At 42.1% G+C, this 23,566-nt stretch overlaps 1 protein-coding gene across 1 annotated transcript; it reads right to left on the minus strand.

The window, feature by feature from the left end:
• Positions 1–7,916: 7,916 nt before the first annotated feature.
• NPHS2 (NPHS2 stomatin family member, podocin) lies at positions 7,917–22,435 on the minus strand. Its single transcript, XM_066366034.1, has 8 exons — positions 22,150–22,435; positions 20,892–20,995; positions 17,560–17,632; positions 15,895–15,977; positions 12,387–12,590; positions 11,404–11,459; positions 10,011–10,089; positions 7,917–8,948 (listed from the first exon to the last, which is right to left on the minus strand). Exons 1-8 carry the CDS (start codon positions 22,421–22,423, stop codon positions 8,670–8,672), a joined length of 1,152 nt encoding a protein of 383 aa, XP_066222131.1. The 5' UTR covers positions 22,424–22,435; the 3' UTR covers positions 7,917–8,669.
• Between the last annotated feature and the right edge of the window lie 1,131 nt (positions 22,436–23,566).

Consider the following 23,566-nt stretch of genomic DNA (forward strand, 5'->3'; position numbering starts at 1 on the left):
TGCAGATAGTGAGCGAGAGATTCCTCCGAGTGCCTCGGCAGTGCCTGCCCGTGTTATCCCACAGAGGGGCAGAGTCAGGGGCCTTTGTGTGGGCCAAAAAGCAGAATCTCGGGCCGCCCCAGTGCCCTGAGGGATCCGCACACTGGAAGGGAGTGAGAGCTAATTCCAATGCTGGAACTTTTCAGTGCGGGCGGGGGGTTTCACTCAGAGGGCGAGACTTACAGCCTGACATCCTGGTCTGCATGCACAGAGAGTGGGCAAGAGACTCCTCCCAGCACCTCAGGAGTGGGAGCCCGTGTTATCCCACAGAAGGGCAGAGTCAGGGGCCTTTGTGGGGGCCGAAAGCGGAATCTCAGGCCGCCCCAGCGCCTTGAAAAAGCCGCACACAGGGACGGAGCGAGAGCCAATTCCAACGCTGGAACTTTTCAGTGCGGGTGGGGGGTTTCACTCAGAGGGCGAGACTTCCGGCCTGACATCCTGGTCTGCACGCGCAGATAGTGAGCGAGAGTTTACTCCAAGCGCCCCAGGAGTGGGTGCCCGCCCGTGTTACCGGACAGAGTGGCAGAGCCAGAGGTCTTTGAGTGGGCGGAAGCCCCGCCTGATTATGCTAGCAGCTCTGACTGACTGAGCCTTACCCAGAGCCCTGCGCTGAGTGGGAATAGAGTGGGGAGCTGCCAGCTTTTTGAGCCTCTTACTATCCAGGCAGAGGCAGCAGCAACCCCATAGCTGGATTATCAGGCTACTAATTGAGGAAGGAAAGACTAGGAAAGAGGCTCCAGGAACACGGACTCTCTCACTGTCGGAGCCTATAAATGCTAATGAGCCTCGACTGCCAAAGAGACTGAAGCACAATACATGACATCGCCATAGAGACTTATCAACTGCAAACCTCTACCTGAGCGTGCCAAAGGGGCAGAACCCGGGGTACAGAGTCACCGACCAGGAAGAGGGAGAGAAAAGAAAAAGCAAAAAGATAACCTCTCAAAATCAAGAATAATCCGCAGACTTTATAACCTATCCCATTTTATTATATTTGTTCGTTTGTTTCTCTTATCTTCATCCTTGATTTTTTTTTTTCCTCCTCCAATTTGGTCGTTTAACTCTCTACTGGTCTTACTCTCTCCTCTCCTTGAACTACACTACCCATAAGTGTTACATCTCCCATTATCTTTTCTTTCCTCTTCCTTTCTCTCTGTGAGGGTTGCACTCCAAAACCCTTAACTCTCTCTCTCTCTCTTTTCTTTTTTCTTCTTTTAGTGGTTCCCTCTTTTTTTTCTCTCTCTCTTTCTTTTCTCCCTCTATATTAGTTTCTTCCTTTCTCCTTTATGTCTCCTCTCATTCAAACCTCAATAACAAACAAATGATCTTATCTGGGACTCAAACTTATGTTTGTGGCATTTTGGGGGGTTTTTACTTCACCTTTTTAACTCACTAGCAGTGCTCCCATCCCTGGCTCTCCATTTTATCAAGCTCTTGTTCCACTAAATACAATAGTAATTTTTTAATTTGTCCCCCCATTTTCCTGTTTCTCTCTTATTCCTCTCATCATAACTCTTAGTCAACCAACACCTAAACGCAAATCATTTTATTCTTGATCCAAATTTTTTCATTATTTGCTTTTTGTGGGTCCATACCCCACCTTTTTTTATTTTTTATTTTATTTTATTTTTTTTTCTTGCCCCTTTATTACTTTTCCCCAATTCAGGCCCTCTATTACAGGCATTGTTTGTTCTATTAAATACAATATAATTCACAGTTCACCACAAGATTTTCTCAAGAAAGAGGGGAGAGGAGAGGAGAGGAGAGAAAAAAAGGAGGGGGGGGAATAATTTCCTTTTTTAAAATTTTAATTTTATTTTATTTTTCTTTATTTCATTATTAATTTTAAAAAAACTTTTTTCGATTTTCTTTTTTTTTACTTTTTATTCTTTATTAAATCTCATTAATACTATCAACAAAACCACCCTCAGATGCCATTAAGGAAGAGAAAATCGAATATCATGGATACAAAAGAAAGAGAGGTAACACAGATAGATGAGGAAACATCTATGGAGAAAAAATTTAATATATTGGAAACCTTGGAGCTAAATGACAGAGAATTCAAGATAGAAATCCTAAAAATACTCAGAGATATACAAGAAAACACAGAAAGGCAATTTAGGGAGCTCAGAAAACAACTCAATGAACCCAAAGAATATATGTCCAAGGAAATTGAAACTATAAAAACAAATCAAACAGAGATGAAAAACTCAATTCACGAGCTGAAAAACGAGGTAACAAGCTTAGCTAATAGAACAGGCCAGATAGAAGAGAGGATTAGTGAAATAAAAGAGAAGCAACTTGAGGCACAACAGAGAGAAGAAGAAAGAGACTCAAAAATTTAAAAAAATGAGATAGCCCTACAAGAATTATCTGACTCCATCAGAAAGAATAACATAAGAATAATAGGTATATCAGAGGGAGAAAAGAGAGAAAATGGAATGGAGAACATAAACAAATAATAGATGAGAACTTCCCAAGCCTGTGGAAAGAACTAAAGCCTCAAATTCATGAAGCAAACAGAACTCCGAGTTTTCTTAACCCCAACAAACCTACTCCAAGGCACATCATAATGAAATTGGCACAAACCAATGGCAAAGAAAAAATTCTCAAGGCAGCCAGGGAAAAGAAGAATACAACATATAAAGGAAGGCCCATTAGATTATCATCAGATTTCTCAGCAGAAACTCTACAAGCTAGAAGAGAGTGGACCCCAATATTTAAAGTCCTGAAAGAGAGGAACTTTCAGCCACGAATACTATGCCCATCAAAGATATCCTTCAAATATGAAGGAGAAATAAAAACATTCACAGATATAGAAAAGATGAGGAAATTTATCATCAGAAAACCCCCACTCCAGGAATTACTAAAGGGGGTTCTCCAATCAGATACAAAGAACAAAAAAAAATAAAGCCACAAGTAAAAGCTCCAAGAAGAACACAATAAAACCAAATTTAAACTGTGACAACAACAAAAAGAAAGGGGGGAGAGGATGGAGATTAACAGTAGCAAAGGACGATGGAGTGCAAAAGTACTCACAAAATAGTGTGCTACAATGAACAGGGTAGGAACCCTTTTCATTACTTAAAGGTAACCACCATTGAAAAAACCACCACAGAAGCACATGAGATAAAAAAGATAGCAACAGAGGAAAGATGTATGGAATACAACCAAATAAAAACAAAAGATAGAAAGGCGAAACAAAAGGATCAAACAAGACACAAAACTAACAGAAAGCAATCTATAAAATGGCAATAGGGAACTCACAAGTGTCAATAATTACACTAAATGTAAATGGATTAAACTCACCAATAAAAAGACACAGAGTAGCAGAATGGATTAAAAAAGAAAATCCAACTGTATGCTGCCTACAGGAAACTCATCTAAGTAACAAGGATAAAAACAAATTCAAAGTGAAAGGCTGGAAAACAATATTCTAAGCAAATAACATCCAAAAAAAAGCAGGCGTAGCAATACTCATAGCTGATAATGCTGACTACAAGACAACAAAAGTACTCAGAGACAAAAATGGCCATTTCATAATGGCTAAGGGGACACTGAATCAAGAAGACATAACAATTCTTAATATATATGCACCAAACCAAGGAGCACCAAAATATATAAGACAGCTACTTATTGACCTAAAAACAAAAACTGACAAAAATACAATCATACTTAGAGACCTCAATACACTGCTGACGGCTCTAGATCGGTCATCCAAACAGAGAATCAACAAAGATATAGTGGCCTTAAACAAAACACTAGAGCACCTGGATATGATAGACATCTACAGGACATTTCATCCCAAGGCGACTGAGTATACATTTTTCTCCAGTATACATGGATCATTCTCAAGAATTGACCATATGTTGGGCCACAAAAACAACATCAGCAAATTCAGAAAAATCGAAGTTGTACCAAGCATATTTTCTGATCATAAAGCCTTGAAACTAGAATTCAACTGCAAAAAGGAGGAAAAAAATCCCACAAAAATGTGGAAACTAAACAACATACTTTTAAAAAATGAATGGGTCAAAGAATAAATAAGTGCAGAGATCAAAAGATATATACAGACTAATGAAAATGACAATACGACATATCAGAATCTATGGGATGCAGCAAAAGCAGTGATAAGAGGGAAGTTCATATCACTTCAGGCATATATGAACAAACAAGAGAGAGCCCAAGTGAACCACTTAACTTCACACCTTAAGGAACTAGAAAAAGAAGAACAAAGACAACCCAAAACCAGCCGAAGAAAGGAGATAATAAAAATCAGAGCAGAAATAAATGAAATAGAGAACAGAAAAACTATAGAAAAAATTAATAGAACAAGGAGCTGGTTCTTTGAAAAGATCAACAAAATTGACAAACCCTTGGCAAGACTTACCAAGGAAAAAAGAGAAAGAACTCATATAAACAAAATCCAAAATGAAAGAGGAGAAATCACCACGGACACTGTAGATATACAAAGAATTATTGTAGAATACTATGAAAAACTTTATGCCACTAAATTCAACAACCTAGAAGAAATGGATAAATTCCTAGAACAATACAACCTTCCTAGACTGAGTCAAGAAGAAGCAGAAAGCCTAAACAGACCTATTAGTAGAGAAGAAATAGAAAAAACCATTAAAAACCTCCCCAAAAATAAAAGTCCAGGCCCTGACGGCTATACCAGCGAGTTTTATCAAACATTCAAAGAAGACTTGGTTCCTATTCTACTGAAAGTCTTCCAAAAAATTGAAGAAGAAGCAATACTTCCAAACACATTTTATGAGGCCAACATAACCCTCATACCAAAACCAGGCAAGGATGGCACAAAAAAAGAAAACTACAGACCAATATCTCTAATGAATACAGATGCTAAAATACTAAACAAAATACTAGCAAATCAAATACAACAACATATTAAAAAAATAATACATCATGATCAAGTGGGATTCATCCCAGAATCTCAAGGACGGTTCAACATACGTAAAACGGTTAACATAATACACCATATCAACAAAACAAAGAACAAAAACCACATGATCTTATCAATAGATGCAGAAAAGGCTTTTGATAAAATACAACACAATTTTATGTTTAAGACTCTCAACAAAATGGGTATAGAAGGAAAATATCTCAACATGATAAAGGCCATATATGATAAACCATCAGCTAACATCATATTAAATGGCACTAAACTGAAGGCTTTCCCCCTTAAATCAGGAACAAGACAGGGTTGTCCACTCTCTCCACTCTTATTTAATGTGGTACTAGAGGTTCTAGCCAGAGCAATCAGACAAGACAAAGAAATAAAAGGCATCCATATCGGAAAAGAAGTAAAGGTATCACTTTTTGCAGATGATATGATCCTATACATCGAAAAACCCAAAGAATCCACAAAAAGACTACTAGAAACAATAAGCCAATACAGTAAGGTTGCAGGATACAAAATTAACATACAGAAGTCAATAGCCTTTCTTTTTTTTTTTTTTAATTTTTTATTTATTTATTCATTTTAGAGAGGAGAGGGAGAGACAGAGAGAGAGAGAGAGGAGAGACAGAGAGAGAGAGAAGGGGAGGAGGAGCTAGAAGCATCAACTCCCATATGTGCCTTGACCAGGCAAGCCTAGGGTTCCGAACCGGCGACCTCAGCATTTCCAGGTCGACGCTTTATCCACTGCTGCCACCACAGGTCAGGCGTCAATAGCCTTTCTATATGCCAACAATGAAACAACTGAGAAGGAACTCAAAAGAATAATCCCCTTCACAATTGCAACAAAAAAAATAAAATACTTAGGAATAAACATAACAAAGAATGTAAAGGACTTATATAATGAAAACTATAAACCATTGTTAAGAGAAATCGAAAAAGATATAATGAGATGGAAGAATATTCCTTGTTCTTGGTTAGGAAGAATAAATATAATCAAGATGGCTATATTACCCAAAGCAATATACAAATTTAATGCAATTCCCATCAAAATTCCAATGACATTTTTTAAAGAAATAGAGCAAAAAATCATCAGATTTATATGGAACTATAAAAAACCCCAAATAGCCAAAGCATTCCTAAAGAAAAAGAATGAAGCTGGGGGCATTACAATACCTGACTTCAAACTATATTATAGGGCCACGACAATCAAAACAGCATGGTATTGGCAGAAAAGTAGACACTCAGACCAATGGAACAGAATAGAAAGTCCAGAAATAAAACCACATATATATAGTCAAATAAGTTTTGATAAAGGGGCCAACAACACACAATGGAGAAAAGAAAGCCTCTTCAATAAATGGTGCTGGGAAAACTGGAAAGCCACATGCAAAAGAATGAAACTGGACTACAGTTTGTCCCCCTGTACTAAAATTAACTCAAAATGGATAAAGATCTAAACATAAGACCTGAAACAATAAAGTACATAGAAGAAGACATAGGTACTAAACTCGTGGACCTGGGTTTTAAAGAGCATTTTATGAATTTGACTCCAATGGCAAGAGAAGTGAAGGCAAAAATTAATGAATGGGACTACATCAGACTAAGAAGTTTTTGCTCAGCAAGAGAAACTGATAACAAAATAAACAGAAAACCAACTAAATGGGAAATGATATTTTCAAACAACAGCTCAGATAAGGGCCTAATATCCAAAATATACAAAGAACTCATAAAACTCAACAACAAACAAACAAACAATCCAATAAAAAAATGGGAAGAGGACATGAACAGACACTTCTCCCAGGAGGAAGTACAAATGGCCAACAGATATATGAAAAGATGCTCATCTTCTTTAGTTATTAGAGAAATGCAAATCAAAACTACAATGAGATACCACCTCACACCTGTTAGATTAGCTATTATTAACAAGACAGGTAATAGCAAATGTTGGAGAGGCTGTGGAGAAAAAGGAACCCTCATACACTGTTGGTGGGAATGTAAAGTAGTACAACCATTATGGAAGAAAGTATGGTGGTTCCTCAAAAAACTGAAAATAGAACTATCTTATGACCCAGCAATCCCTCTACTGGGTATATACCCCAAAAACTCAGAAACATTGATACGTAAAGACACATGCAGCCCCATGTTCATTGCAGCATTGTTCACAGTGGCCAGGACATGGAAACAACCAAAAAGCCTGTCAATAGATGACTGGATAAAGAAGATGTGGCACATATACACTATGGAATACTACTCAGCCATAAGAAATGAGGACATCGGATCATTTACAGCAAAATGGTGGGATCTTGATAACATGATACGAAGTGAAATAAGTAAATCAGAAAAAAACAGGAACTGCATTATTCCATACGTAGATGGGACTTAAAAGTGAAACTAAGAGACATGGATAAGAGTGTGGTGGTTACGGGGGAAGGGGGGAGAGGGAGAGGGAAAGGGGGAGGGGGAGGGGCACAAAGAAAACTAGATAGAAGGTGACAGAGGACAATCTGACTTTAGGTGATGGGTATGCAACATAATTGAAAGACAAGATAACCTGGACTTGTTGATCTTTGAATATATGTATCCTGATTTATTGATGTCGCCCCATTAAAAAAATAAAATTATAAAAAAAAAAGTTATATATGGTGGGGGTTTTCTGCACTTGGGACAATTCTGGGGTTGCCTTGGAAATGTGACTGTTTTAATGATCTCTTTGATTTAATGACTTCACTTTGCCTTATAAATAAAGCAGTAGAGGGGTGGAAACTCGCCCTTTTGCAAGCTATCATTTGCATTGCAGAGTCCTCCCGAGCCCACCCTATTTCTCTTTAAGTCTATTTTCTTAATTCTGTGCCATTCCCACTCAGGACCTGGAATTATTAGCCGCGCTGGTTCATGGCAGTTTCTCTATCTAAAAAGGGAGTCTCCATAAAAAGAATTCCTTTTAAATCTTTTATTTATATTCAGCCCAAGTATATCTCTTTACTTTTATTCACTCAGGAATGTTTAAGTGTCACTGTGGTGCAGGTATCAGAGTGTACAAGACTGAGTGGTTGAGGGGAGATGACTAAAAGGTACCTTTGAGGAGGTACATCTTAGTATAGCTGGAGAGAAGGCTGCATCTTAAGTACAGGATTATATAATACCACGTGATAGGCGCAGTGACGGGGGCGCGTAGGAAGGGCGGCAGGAGCAACAAAGACCTTGCCAAAGGGGCCGGAGGGTGCACAGCAGAAAAGGACATCTGAACTGCATCTTCAGAAGTCTAAGTTTAGCCATCTATAGACTCAAAATCCTTTTCAAAGTAGAATGATGGCTAAAGCTCTTTCCCTTACTCTGATGAGATGATCTATTGAAACTTGTTATATCGCTTCTTGGTCATTACATGATTTCACTATCTTCTCATGTAGGTTGCTGCATTGTGACCTCATACATTCCACGGGCATTCTATCTGGAGACCAAAGAAAGGGCACTGTCCCAATAGGCCAAGGTTGCAGGTTTGATCCCTGGTAAGGGCACATACAAGACTCAACCAATGAATGCATAAATAAGTGAAACAAGAAATAGATGTTTCCCTCTCTCTCTCTCTCTCCCTCCTTCTCCCTTTTTCTCTAAAATCAATCAATTTAAAGGGGGGGGCAGGAGTGAGAACACAGATGTGGCTGTCATACGGCAGGCCCCTACATGGTCACATTGTCCTTCGCTCCTCTTATAACATGGGAGAGTCTTTCTTTTTAGGATTCAGGGGTTCAACAGGTTTGGAATGGCTTGGGAAGGGGATGCTTCCTTGAGTTCTACTGCTGGGAGAAGACAAGACACTCAGCATGTCAAACGGCAGCGGTAAAACCACAGTGGAAGGTTTCTCTGTGGACAGGGATTGGAGAGTGTGGAGGTAGCGCAGCTGGACAGCAGCTGGAGTGCCCGACAGGATCTCAGCTGCCACCCTCAGGGACTCGGAGGCCGCCTTCTCCCCCTCGGCAGCGATCATCTAGAGAACAGATGTGAAGAAAAGCAACGGGATTTTCTTCATTTCTTGAAAGTTTTAATCACTATTCAGCAAACACTGAGCATCTATTATGTGGCAGGTGCTGTTAAGCATAGAACAAACTCTTTAGTTGTCAAGGATCTTGCTCTAGGGGAGACAGATTACGCTATTACTTGTAAGTCGGGGCAGACTCTGTTAAGGGCCTTGACAAGTATAGTGACATGTCTGGGGAGTTATTTTGTCTAGTGGACCAATAAAGATTAGTAGGATTTTGCCATATGGAGAAAAGATTGGCCAATGTTCCAGGAGAAAGCATGGAATTCTGAAAGGGAGACGCCCCACTCCTGCAAAGTGAATGGGTAAACGTTTCAGAGGACAAAGCACCAGTCTCAACACCGAAAGCCCCTGAAAGTGGGCAGAGGACGGGACACAACTCTGGCCCGAGGACCATCTTCCTCCCCTTGCTCCTCTGCTTCCCCTTGGTTATCAACCTTCTATGTGGTTAGGGTTCATCTGTCACCTACTTCCTGTTCTTCAGAGAAATCCGCCTCCGCTGCAGTCCTCCTTTACCTCCTCCTAGCACCCCGCCCATCCTCACAGTCGGGGTTCTTCGCTGGCCTGCCTGAGTAGGGGCTGTGGGTCCACAGCCTTCTCTTGGCTCTGGCGTTGGGGGAACTGGGCCCTCCCTGATCCTGGCTGTCCCTCCAGGGCGTGTGCAGAGCTAGGGAGACAGGTCTGGCTGTCATTAACCAGAGGTGCCAGGTGACGAATATTACCCAGGAAAAGGATGAAGTGTGGTGAGATGCCTTTGGGATGGAGGAGATGGTCACTCTTAGCAGTGGCCTCAGAGAGAGGGTGGGTGGGGCAGGGAAGAGATGTCACATTAGTCAGGTGGGAGCTACTAATAGAGCGATTTTAATAGAAGTGGTCGGAGTGGGGGGCCCACGCCAGATTCCTCCCAGCACCTGGATGGATGGGAGGGGAGGGAGCCAAGGGAAACGCTCTGCCCAAGCAGTCCTGGGGTCCCCGGTGCTCCCACAGACTGGCCTCGGGGGCACTGCTCACCCGCACTCTGGCCTGTCTCTGTGCTTCGGCCTCCACGGCCAGGGAGTGCTGGAGCCCGGCCGGCAGCCTCACGTCCTTACTGCAAAGAGAGAAGGTGGCCTGGTAGGTGTGCGCCCCTAGACCTCCGGGTGGAGTGTCTCCAGGGTCAGTGCCTCAGTGTAGATTGCTATTGTCGCTGATGCGACAGCACAGCTGTGGTTTTCTCTTTCCATGTAAAACAAATTGTGCTGATGGAGTATGTTGATTTCCCCCCACTTGGTTTAATCTAAATCCCAGCTATTAAATTTGAACAATGAAAAAAGGCCTTAAAGAATCACACTATTAATAAGGGAAGTCATTTAAGTTTATACAAGAGAATTGACTTTGAAAAAGGGTAGAACTAAACTAACAGGAACAGTACTTAATGCATTGCCTAAAAGATAAAAAATATTTTACCCTGAATGTAACTATGAAAAATACATAGATAGAAAGCAGTTCCTCAAAAAGTTCAATATCAAGTTAGCATATGACCCAGTAACTCCACCCCTAGGATCTACCCATGAGAACTGAAAACGTGTTCACAGAAACCTGCACATGCACGCGGGATAATACTCGTCCATATAAAGGAATGACGCACTGATTCATGCTACAACGCGGATGAACCTTGGAAACATTAAGTGGAGAAGCCAGACACAAAGGCCACATGTTGTATAACTGCATTTATATGAAATGGCCAGAAAAGGCAAATCCAGAGAGAGTACATTAGTGGTTCTCAGGGGCTAGGGGTTGAGGGGAAATGAGAAGTTTCTGCTTAATGGGTTCAGGCTTTCTTTTTGGGTGGTGAAAATGTTCTAGAATTAGATGGTTGTGATGGTTGCACCACTTTGTGAATATACTAAAAACACTAAATTTTACTTTAAAATGGTTTAAGGGTGAGTTTTAAATGAATTTTATCGAAGAAAAAAGTTTTTTAATCTATAGAAAATGTGAAAGTAATTTGCCCAAATGTCACAGTGATTATGAGATAATCAGTATTTTCTCTTCCCCAATTTATGCTAATATGGCTAGAGTCATATAGATGCAATGAAAATACAGTGGTACCTTGAGATACGAATTTAATTCATTCTGTAACCGAGCTCGTAAGTCAGTCAACTCGTATATCAAACTGCCAATACTGGACCCGTGCGCCAACGCGCCAACTAGCAGCAGCTTCCTGAATCACGACTTGTATCTCAGAATTTCGCTCAGATCTTGAACAAAAATACGGACCGAGTTGCAGCTCGTATCTTAAAAAATTCGTATATAGGTCTGTTTGTATCTCAAGGTACCACTGTAACATCAAATATAAAACTTGTAATGAAACAGAAATATTTCCATTTATCATATTGTTCTTTCCAATTAATTTCCTACCCACATTTCTGTTCTCTCCACTTTGATTCCCCAAATACATGTCACTGAATCCAAGGCGACCTGTGGAGGGAAGAGTTGAAATGTCAGTGACAACTTCCAGGTAGTTCTTGTTAGTGTCCTTACAGGAGGGACACAGAGGGAGTCTGACTACAGAAGAGAAGGGGGTGTGATGAAGGAGGTGTGTGATGAGGGCAGTGTGATGAGGGGGTGTGATAAGGTGGTGTGAAGAAGAGGGTGTGATGGAGGTGGTGTCATGAGGGTGTGATGACAGTGGTGTGATGAAGGGGGTGTGATGGAGGCGGTGTGATGGATGCAGTGTGATGAAGGAAGTGGAAGTGGATGGTGGAGTGATGCACTTTGGAGATGGAAGGGCTGTGAGCTAAGAAATGCAGGCCATCGCTAGAGGCTGAAAAGGCAAGGGGACGGATTCTCCTTTCATAACCCCCATTAGGAACCAGCGCGCTGACACTCTGACTTTCACCCAGTGAACCTGATTTTGGACTTCTGGCTTTCAAAACTGTTCAAGATTAAATGGATGTTGTTTGAAGCCACGAAGTTTGTGGTAATTTGTTATAAGGGCAATAGGAAAGCATACAGATGGCCTATTTGTTAAATCTATTTTAATATACATTTATTTGTAAACAAGAGTCGGTAGTCTCTCTCCCAAGTGGCTTTTAATTACAGGAGCGTGCCTATTCTTTCCAGTGGAGGCATCTATTTCCCCCAGGTCCCAGTCTCCAGAGGTGGGAAAAAATGAACTGTAGGTTCTGGAGGAAAAGGGGCGAGGCATGGAGCTCCACATGTGGGCTCACATTCTTTCCCTTTTTTATTATTTCTGATGATTTCTTAGTGGTTATTGGCTTTTAAAGGGTGTCACCTTCAACAGTGAATACCTGGTACACGGAAGACTCAATAAATGACCACTGAAAAACATGAATAAGAGAAAGAGACATTTCAACACATTCTGTGTTAAATGTACCGAAGTACCTTGACATCTTGGGCAATGCTCTTCCTCTCCAGAAGAATTTCAGTGAGGGAGCGATGAGCCAGCAGACGCTTCATGGTGGTCTGCACAAGGGACTGGACAGCTTTGGACACGTGAGCAAGACTGCTTAGGAGAAGAGAGGCATTTTCGATTCGGTAGTAGCAGATGGCATCTATCTCCATGACAAGCATGTCTTTGGTCACAACCTAGGCAGAAAAAAAAAGGGTGGATGACAAGCCTAATTCTGGGGCTCCTTTCCCACGCAGGGTTAATCTAAATGTGTTCAGGGGATTTTATCTGAGTAAGATTATAGCAAGGATGCAAAAGAACAGTTGGCCTTCCCTTTATTCAAAATAGACATGTTTTTGAAGACCATGGAGTTTTTATTTAACTACATCAAAGAACTCATAATTTAAAGGAGTCCTGTTGTAAATCCTTTTGTAAAATAATCAGGAAGAATTTTCTTATATGAAAAAAAATCAGTTGTTTATCAGGGCTTTCAAAACTGATGCAAAAAAAACAAACAAAAAAAACTGATGCTAAAAAAGTGTGCTCAAAGAGGAACAACATCTGGAAACAAGCACTCGAATGTTCTGCACACTTGTGTACACTAGAGGGCAGTCTGGGGAGAGCACACTGGGAGACACCAAACGTCTAAAGGATGCACATTCTCAGCATTTCCATGTTCAAACACTTATCACATGCACATAAGGATTTAGTAGTGAGGATGTTATTCTCATCCTCTCAACAATACTTGCTTGTTGTAATAGAAAATTGGAAACAACTTAATGTCAACAGTAGGGAATTGTAAATTGTTACACATACATCCATACAATAGAATGTGATGTGTCCATTTGCAATAAAAGGGTAGAAACATAGTTAATTATGAAAAGATGATCACAAAAACTGTTGGGTGAAAAAGTTCATGCCACAAAATAGAATGTATAGGGATACACTCCAAAATGTTGACATCTATCTGTAAGTGATAGGATTAGGGGCAAGTTTAATTTCTTCCTTTTTTACATTTAATTATCTAAAATAAGCTTTTAAAAATATGTAATTTCTCCCTGACCAGGCGGTGGCGCAGTGGATAGAGCGTCGGACCGGGATGCAAAGGACCCAGGTTTGAGACCCCGAGGTCGCCAGCTTGAGCACGGGCTCATGTGGTTTGAGCAAAAGCTCACCAGCTTGAACCCAAGGTCACTGACTTGAGCAAGGGGTTACTCGGTATGCTGTAGTCCACTGGTCAAGGCACGTATGAGAAAGCAATCAATAAACAACTAAAGTGCCACAACAAAAAACTGATGATTGATGCCTCTCATCTCTCTCCGTTCCTGTCTGTCTGTCCCTATCTATCCCTCTGACTCTTGACTCTTGCTCTGTCTCTGTAAAATAAATAAATATATATATATATAGTTTTATTTAACAAAAGAAAGAATGAGAAAAAATTTCAAGTAGGGGACAATTTAGGAAAAACTTACAAATCTAAATTACTAATAGAAAAATCTAGGTGTTATCTCTATTTTTAATTCCTTATTGTGGTAAAATACACATAAACATCAAATATGCCATCTTAACCATTGTTAAGTGTACAGGTCAGTAGTGTTAAGTACATTCACACTGTTGTGCAACCAATCTCCAGAACTCTTTTCATCTTGTAAAGCTAAAATCCATTAAGCAACGACTCTCCATTCCTCCTCCAACCACTGTAATCACCACTGTACTTTTTTTTTTTTTTTTTTGTATTTTTCTGAAGCTAGAAACGGGGAGAGACAGTCAGACAGACTCCCACATGCGCCTGACCGGGATCCACCCGGCACGCCCACCAGGGGGCGACGCTCTACCCACCAGGGGGCGACGCTCTGCCCACCAGGGGGCAATGCTCTGCCCCTCCGGGGCGTCGCTCTGTTGCGACCAGAGCCACTCTAGCACCTGGGGCAGGGGCCAAGGAGCCATCCCCAGCGCCGGGGGCCATCTTTGCTCCAATGGAGCCTCGGCTGCAGGAGGGGAAGAGAGAGACAGAGAGGAAGGAGAGGGGGAGGGGTGGAGAAGCAGATGGGCGCTTCTCCTGTGTGCCCTGGCTGGGAATCAAACCCGGGACTTCTGCACGACAGGCCGATACTCTACCACTGAGCCAACCGGCCAGGGCTACCATTGTACTTTCTGTCCCTATATATAATATTTGGCCACTCTAGGTACCTCACACAAGTGGAATCGTATAGTATGTACCTTTTTGTGACTGGCTTATTTTACTAAGCTTAATATTCTCACAATTCATTATGATGTGGCATATATGTAATTTCCTTCCTTTATGTGGCTGCATAATATTCCATGGTAGGTATATTCCCATTTTGTTTATCGATCCAGCCACTGATGGACACTTGAGGTGCTTTCACCTTTTGGCTATCATGAATAATGTTGCTATGAACATAGGTATATGAATACCTCTTCAACATTTTGCATTCAGTTCCTTGGGGTATATACCCTGAAGTGGAATTGCTGGACCAGATGGTAATTCTATTTTTAATTTCTTGAGGAATTGCTGTATTGTTTTCTACAGCAGCTGCACCATTTTACACACCAACAGTATACAAGGGTTTCAATCCCTGCGCTTGTTATTTTATGTTTGTTTCTCTTTGGTAGCCATCCTTATAGGTGTGAGGTAGTATCTCATTGTGGTTTTGATTTATATTTCTCTAATGATTAGTGATGTTGAACATTGTTCATGTGTTTGTTCACTGTATATTTTCTTTAGAGAAATGTTATTCAAGTCTATATTAGCCAGGTCTCTCCAGAAAAATAGAATCATGTGTGTGGTTGTGTGTGTGTGTATGTATGTGCGTGTGTGCATTTGCATGTGTGTGCATGTAGAAAGAGAAAGAGATTTTAAGGAACTGACTTACATAATTATAGGGACTGACAAGTCCAAAGTCATCTGGGTATGTCAACAGGATACCCAAGGAAGAGTTGATGTTGCGGCTCAAGTCTGAGAGGAAACTATTGGCAGAATTCCCTCCTCATCAAGGGGAGGTTAATCTTTCTCTTAACACCTTCAACTGATTGGGTGAGGCCCAGCCACATTATGGAGTGTAATCTGCTTTACTCAAAGTCTACTGATTTAAATATTGATCTTATCTAAAAAATACTTTCACAGCAACATCCAGATATTTCTTTCCAAATATCTGGGTACCATGGCTTAGCCAAGTTGATATATAAAATTAACAATCATGAGTCCTTTTTTTTTGTTTGTTTTCTTGTTGAGTTGTTCTGTTTATATGTGCTGGATATTAACCCTTGATCAAGACATATATTTTCTTCCATTCCATAGGTTATCTGTTCACTCCACTGACTGTGTCCTTTGTTGTACAGCAGTTTTAAATCTTGATGTAGTCCCTATCTCTATTTCCCTTTTCTACTTTTGATCTTAAATAGTCATTTTTCCCTGGACCAGAATTAGCAGCTGAGCCAGGTAAAATGTGGCAAGAAAGCAAAATTCATCCTTTGGCTTACTTCATGAAAGGGTATCTCCAGGGTCTGGAGGCGAAGGTCAACCTTGTGATAAATATCCAGGCAGGGCAAAAAGAAGCAGAGGCCTAGAAAAGCAGGAGGAGGAAGTGACAGGTGAATGCTGAGCATGAGACTGTTGGGGTTCACTTTTTGGGGGTCAGGTTGTATAATGCATTGCTTTTCTTAACCTGCAACTACACACAAGTCATTGGCTGGTCCGACTACTACCCCTCTAGTGTGTGTGTTTTTGCTAAAGTTACCATATAACTTATTGTTCAATCTGGGACACTTTTGAGGGTGAAAAGAACTGTCACAACATACTCCAGGGACAACAGCCATAAACCAGGATTATCCCCAGAAAAATATGCTCCACATCTTGGATTATATATCTATCTCCTTCACTAGATTTGAACTCCCTAACAAGAGTGTCGTATGCACAATAATGAATAAAACATTCTTGTTAGCTTTAGTGCCTGACTTAGTGCCTTTTAGGTACTCTATAAAATTATTTTTGTATCCATGCATGTACCAAGGTGACAAACTTTAGAGCCAGCAACCTCCATGTGGTATTTCCTAAAAGGTAAGCCCCAGAGGTAATCAGAATAGCATTATCATGGTACCAGCCTTCTTGTTAGTTATTCCTCATCCACCCAATGTAATGAACAGGACTGATGTGCAATAAATATTTTCAGAGGTTTTTCTGAGATCCCATTGGGCACGCTGGGCTCCTTTAGAACCAAAGCCCTGTTGGAAGCAGCAGCACCTCACAGAGCCCAGTTTCCCTCTGAGGAACAGCCCAGCTACTAATCCTTTCTAGCTCCAATCAGGAAGGATGCAAAAACGAGAAATAGGACAAGACAGTCCCTGTTCTAGAACTACAGGGTCTGGCTCTACTTTTGTGTAGACACATCTAGTAGTTATGAATTTTTAAATTCTGACTTGTATCTTCTAGTCTGGTCTCTATTCTCTACCTGTTTCTGTGGAGCTGGCTTAGAACTTGGACCATTTCCAATGCATGCACAATGGGATTTTGCTCTTGCTCATGCCTTCCTGGCTCACTTGGATCTCCAAATAGCACTACTAGACTTTTCTGGCTCACCATATTTCTACCAGCATGGGCCTCTGAATATCAACCCCACTAGACTTTACGGTCCTAGAGGTTGAAAACCACATCTCATTTGTCCATCTTTATATCTCTGGTGGTTATACAGTATCTGAAATACAGGAAGTGTTCAATCTATGTTTCTTAAACTCCGCCAACTAAAGACCAATTTGTTACTTGGATGCTGAACTTTATATGTCTCTCATGGTTTGGTCTGACCCCCTGGACTCTGATTTAGCACAGCTTTGCTCTGAGAATTCATAGAACTCTGACTATATACACATTCTACCCAAACCAGTGCCTAGCTATGGCTTCTAAGCCTCCTAGTTACTGCAGCCAGCCTGGCCCTGGCATTTAGCTCTCTGCAATTGCCCTCTCTCTTGGTCATCGTGACCTGGTAGTAACACGATACGAAGAATTTCTTAATAACCCATGTCACAAGTAACAGATAGGAAAAGATGATATCATGAATCAAGTTACTTCAGGTAATCTGAGGTCCATGTGACAAATATGCATGGATTGAAGGAACTGCCAAGTCTATATGGAGTTTAAAAAGTGTTTCTTACCAGGGCCTTTGGCTCTTCCAGGAAGCAGATGTCCTAGTCGGAATATAATTACTCTCTCATATTCCTGTACAACCTAAAAAAATTTAATCCTTTTGAATCACTCCAAGAAAGAAAAGTCTTCAAAAGGCCTTCACATGAGAGTAATCCTAGGTATCAGGAACCTTCTGTTTTGAGAACCAAGAAAGAACTTAGGTTTCCAAAATCAACATTTAGTAAGTGTAGAATTTAGAGACCAATGAAAAAGTATACTGGCTATGTTAAATTTTTTGAACCTGTAAACAGAAGAATTTTTATTAAAGAGTCATGATTATCTAAAAAAAAAATAATGCTTCCACTAATGTCCAACATTCCTTAAGAAAATAAAAAATTGCAGAATATTTATCATAGTAGGCTCAGTCTGGTATTTTTCGGTGACTTCTGCATTATTAGCTTCTGTATGTATCAGTTATTAGGTTTTTTTGTTTTGTTTTGTTTTTTTTGTATACGGGGAGGCAGTCAGACAGACTCCCGCATGCACCCAACTGGGATCCACCCGGCATGCCCACCAGGGGGCAATGCTCTGCCCATCTGGGGCGTTGCTCTGTTGCGACCAGAGCCACTCTAGCGCCCGAGGCAAAGGCCACAGAACCATCCCCAGCGCCCAGGCCATCTTTGCTCCAATGGAGCCTCAGCTGCGGGAGGGGAAGAGAGACAGAGAGGAAGGAGAGGGGGAGGGGTGGAGAAGCAGATGGGCGCCTCTCCTGTGTACCCTGGCCGGTAATCGAACCCGGGACTTCCGCATGCCAGGCCGACGCTCTACCACTGAGCCAACCGGCCAGGGCCAGTTATTAGTTATTTAACAGAAAGAGGAAGTACATTTTATTTTATTTATTTTTAGATTTTATATCTTGATTTTTGGAGAGACGGGAGAGAGAGAGAAAAAAAAGAGGGAGGAGAAGCAGGAAGCACCTACTTGCTGTAGTTGCTTCCTCTATATGCCTTGACCGGGCAAGCCAAGGAATTTGAACCAGCAACCTCAGCATTTCAGATGCTTTATCAACTGTGCCACCACAGGTCAGGCAAGAAAGTACATTTTAATATTCTTTTTTTTTTTTTCAGTTACAGAGAGGGGACAGATAGGGACAGACAGACAGGAAGGGAGAGAGATGAGAAGCATCAATTCTTCATTGTGGCAACTTAGTTTTTCATTAGTTGCTTTCTCATATGTGCCTTGATTGGGAAGGCTACAGCCGAGCCAGTGACCTTTGGGCTCAAGCCAGTGACCCCACACTCAAGCTGGTGAGCCCGTGTTCAAGCCAGCAACCTCAGGGTTTTGAACCTTGGGTCCTCAGTATCCTAGGCCAACACTCTATCCATTGTGCCATGGCCTGGTCAGGTTTAATACCACTTTTTATATTTTATTTTAAACTGCAAGAAATACCTCAAAATAACACTCTAATCTTCTACCTTATGACACTGGAAATAGAAGAGCAAACTAAGCCTAAAGCAAGCAGAAAGAAGAAAATAGAGAGTGGAAATAAATGCAATAGAAAATAGAGAAAATCAACAGAACCAAAAGTTGGTTCTTTGAAAAGATAAGCAAAAATGACAAATATTTTGCTAGACTGACCAAGAAAAAAGAGAGAAAACTCAAATTGCTAACTCTCCTGATTTCAAAGAGTAATGATGACAGGGACATCACCACTGTCTTTATGAAAATTAAAAATATTATATAAGAGAAAATACTATGAACTACACACAAACAAATTAGATAACGTAGATGAAATGGACAAAGTCCTACAGGTACACAAACTACCAAAACTGGGTCAAGAAGAAAAAGAAAAACTGAAGAGAACTAGAAGAGATTAAATTAGTAGTTTAAGAATTTCCCACTAACAGAAATACAGAATTAGATGGCTTCACTGGTAAATTCTGCCAAACATTTAAAGAGAAAGTAATACCAGTTAGTCACAAATTCTCTCTCTCTAAAAAAAAAAAACAAAAAAAAAAAAAAGGAAGAAATCTTCCCAACTCATTTTCTGAGGCCAGTATTACCCTGATACAAAACAAGAAGGACATCTGTTGTAGAAACAGATACAAAATTTCTCAACAAACTACACACCACAACCAAACGGGACTTATCCTAGGAATGTGTAGTTGGTTTAACATCCCAAATTCAGTGAATGTAATACATATCAATAGAATAAAGGACAAATACCATGCAATTATCTCAATAGATGCATTTGACATCCAGAGGTGGATTAAGGTTGGTTGAGGCCCTGGGCACAGAAAAAAATATTGGGCCCCTTACATTAGAAAAAAGTGTAAAGTCTGGGTTTCGCGGGGCCCTTCAGAAGTCAGGGTCCAGGGCACATGCCTGGTGCACCCACCGTTAAACCCGCCTCTGTTGACATCTCAGTAGAAAAGGCATTTGACAAAAGCCAACACCCTTTCATGAAGAAGAATAAGAAGAGGAGGAAAAGGAAGAGAGAAAGAGCAATCAGCATTGGCCCTGGCAGCATCGATAGTCCTCGTCAAAGACATGCTCTAGTCTAGACAATGTCTAATAATGGCAGGGGTACCAGGGCCTGGCCATTTCTGCCCATTATGGGACTCCTCTATGAAGCAGACTTTGCCCCAGAGTTCCCTTTCAAGCTGGCCAAGACTTTCTTAGAGCTACACCACAGTCTGAGGCTATTTCGGTCCAGTCCTTCCTTCCTCTTCTCCTGGCACAGGTGTCAGACCTGCGTCACTGTCTGATGGCTTTGTCTACCTGCTCTTGTTCTGTCTCCCCTTGATTATTTCATAATGCAACCCAGTAAATCCCTTGCACTTCTAATTCTGTCTTGGCATGTGCTTCCCAAACTGACACAGGTATCCATTACTTCAGGGACAGGCAAGTGTAACCACCTCGGGGCCAGAGATAATTGTCATTCATGGTCAATGGATGCTGACTTGGAAATTTTCTGGAAGAGTCAGAAGTGGACATCATGATCTCTTCTGGGCCGGTCTTTGTGTCCCAGAGTGCAGATGACCTGAGCGTAGCCCCTGTCCTGAAGGGAGAGATTGGGTGTCAACAAATATTATACATGCACTAAGTGCTGGGATGGATGTGAAAGCAGAGTGACATGAGAGTACAGGGAAGGGAACGACAGTCTGGGGGAGCCACGGAGGGCGTCTCAGTCACATCTGGGCAAGGTCTTCGAGGAAGAAGCACTATCCTGGTGGGTGAGTGGGGAGGGCATTCCATGCAGAGCCTACAGCCCATATCGAAACACAGACGTATGAGCGGACATGTTGTGGTTTGTAAGAGGCTTCAGGAAATTATTTATTGGGTCCTCATGGGATCTTACCTTTATGCAGAACCAGATAGAAAAAGGGAAGGTCACAATGATGAAGATCAAGGATGTGATGACAAGAAGCCACTCACAGGCCCCTAAACCAGAAGACTTGGTACCTTGAAAAAGAAAAAAAAAAGAGAGAATAAATATATTGAAACTTTACCACCTTCACTGACTAGTACATGTTGGTCCAGTCCTTGGTATTATGGTCTGTATTATCTGTGTGAAGGGCTATGTGGGCCTATGGATGGCAGAGCAGACCCCTGAAAAGGCAGGAGTATATTTCCAAACATTTGACCAGCCAGTGTTTTTCCCCAAGGAAGTTCCTGTTCTCTGCAATTTAGTTCTCATGTAATCTACTTTGGGAAATGCTGCTCCATCAACATGATATTTTTTATAACAATCTTCCTTAAGGGCCAGAACAGTGTTATCGTCATGTTTCCTTAGTTGATAAAAATATTTCACCTGCTAGTGGTAGCCCTAGTGAGTAAAAACAAATAAATGCACGTACTGACAAAATTACATTTCAAAAGTGAAGAAGGGCCTCAAAATTCCTTCATACAGTAGTTAGGGCTGTAGATAGATGTTAAAATTTCATAGCCAGCAGAAAGCAATATCATGCAACTATTCCTTGCTGAATTCCCTTTAAGCTTCATCCTACACTTAAGATATAATAAATTGTTTCCCTTTCAGTCATTATAAAAAAGATTGGGAACAAATACACTTGTTCCTAAGGGTTGCTTCACCTGGAGAAGCCAGAGCCGCCTTTCCCTGTGAGTTCCTCCTTGGGTCTAACCTGCCTCTCTTTCAGCTTGCAGGGATTTAACTGAGCGAGTTCCTGCCCCAGGCTTTGCGCACACCGCTTTGGATGCCTTGTCTCCTCTTATCGTCACAGCTTCCCTCTGAGCCCGGTACTGGTGTAATCCCGGGTTCCAGGTGGTTAAGGCCCTGGCTGTGAATGAGCACATGGCTAGCAAGTGGCTGAGCTGAGACTTAAACTCAGGTCCGGCTCTTCCCTACTCAGATCTGCTGCCTTTACTTTTAGGAAAAATGCTCATCCCAAAGAAGTCTTAACATGTTTTGAGGCAGGACTGAAGTGTGGGGACTCCGCGGGAAGACTAAGCTGCAGAGCTGCCCAAGAGCCACCAGTTCATCCGTGTCTTTACTTAAGTTAGGTGCCCATGTACTCTCCCACGGCCACAAAACCCAGCAGCCACAAACCCAGTGGTTTGTTTGCCGTGTGGACTGGTCCCCAACCTGCCCGCCGTACCTTCCTCGGGCCGCTCGCTCTCCAGCAGCGCCACCACCTCGGTGCCCTCCTCGCCTGGCCCCCGGACCTCATCCACATCCACAACGGTGGCCGCCGGCGCTCGGGGCTCCCTGGGGCTCCCTGCCCGCCCGGAGTCCCGCTGCTCACGCCCCGCATCCCGGCGCCCGCGGCGTCCACCCTCCTTCTCCGCCTTCGCCCTCTTGTTTTCCCTGTGGGGGGACCCGCCGCCTCTCCCGGGGGCCTCCCTGGAGGAACTCCGAGCCCTCCTCTCCATCCTGAGGGCGGCAAGGCCAGGAACGCGGTCTCTGCAGCGTCTTCTGCAGGGTGTGTCTTGGGGGACCGTAAAGAAGGTGGGTGGGGGCGGGGCCTGGGGTGGGGCCCCGGGCGGCACCTTTGCTTAAGGTGACAAGGGACAGCTGCTTCTCAGCGGAGCTTTAGACAGGGCCTTCCAACCCCCAAACCGGGTGTGACTTTCAACAGTGAGTTTGTGGGAAAGCCCGTGTGCCAGGTCACGGTGTTCAATAATGTGTTTTCTACACTATGTACCTCAATGCCACCGCGGCTGGCTGTGACCCGGCACGCTGCCACCGTGGTCCTTCTGCACTGCTGGGGAGCTCGCGGGAACAGAAAAGCCGTCCAATTAGGGTCACTTTAAGGGGAAATTAGAAACTTCTCCCCACTCGCCCTGATTTGTTTCCTATCCTGGCCCTGCTCTTCTTGCCAATGCTTTAACAAAGTTAAAGCACCATTACAGTGACTGGTAATGGTGTTGGTGCTACTCCTGGGAGGATTTGGGTTTTAAAAGGAGGAAGAAAAACTGTTTCAGACCTCCATCCTCTCTCTCACACACACATCTTTATTTTTATTAATTTATTATTTTAACTAGTGCTTGAGCCTGTCAATGATGGGATGCTTAAGAGTCACAGAAGGGAAGGGATCTGATTTGACTTCGTTTTTTAGAGAAGGGCCACTTTTGCCCTTGACGAAGGCAGGAGTTCTGCGTTTCCAAGGTCCCCTGGCAACACTCCATCTAGCAGCGGACTGGGGTGACAGCGGCCGCCCCATTCTCTGTGGAGGGGCTGAAACAATGACTAGGTTTCTCTCTTACTCCCTGTTAGAAATTTGTTTTGCCCTGAATGCAAGGTTGGCCTAGGTAACCGTACAAACGTGCTTTAGGATTTTACTCAAATAGCTCAGATTACATGATAGTATAAATAATGTTCACTTATTTTATATTTTTCAATATTTGAGTTCACACAGCAGTAGCTCCCCCCAACCCCCTTGAAAATCTTATTAAAAAATGAGGACTTGCAGTAATGCCAATGGGTCTGGAAAAACCAGCTTATTACTTTCTTCGACATACTGTATTCCAAATCAGGTCAATAGGAATAAAGTAATTAAAAGATTAGGAATAAAG

The sequence above is a fragment of the Saccopteryx leptura genome, chromosome 2, assembly GCF_036850995.1.
Source record: "Saccopteryx leptura isolate mSacLep1 chromosome 2, mSacLep1_pri_phased_curated, whole genome shotgun sequence".
In the NCBI taxonomy this organism is placed as follows: domain Eukaryota; kingdom Metazoa; phylum Chordata; class Mammalia; order Chiroptera; family Emballonuridae; genus Saccopteryx; species Saccopteryx leptura.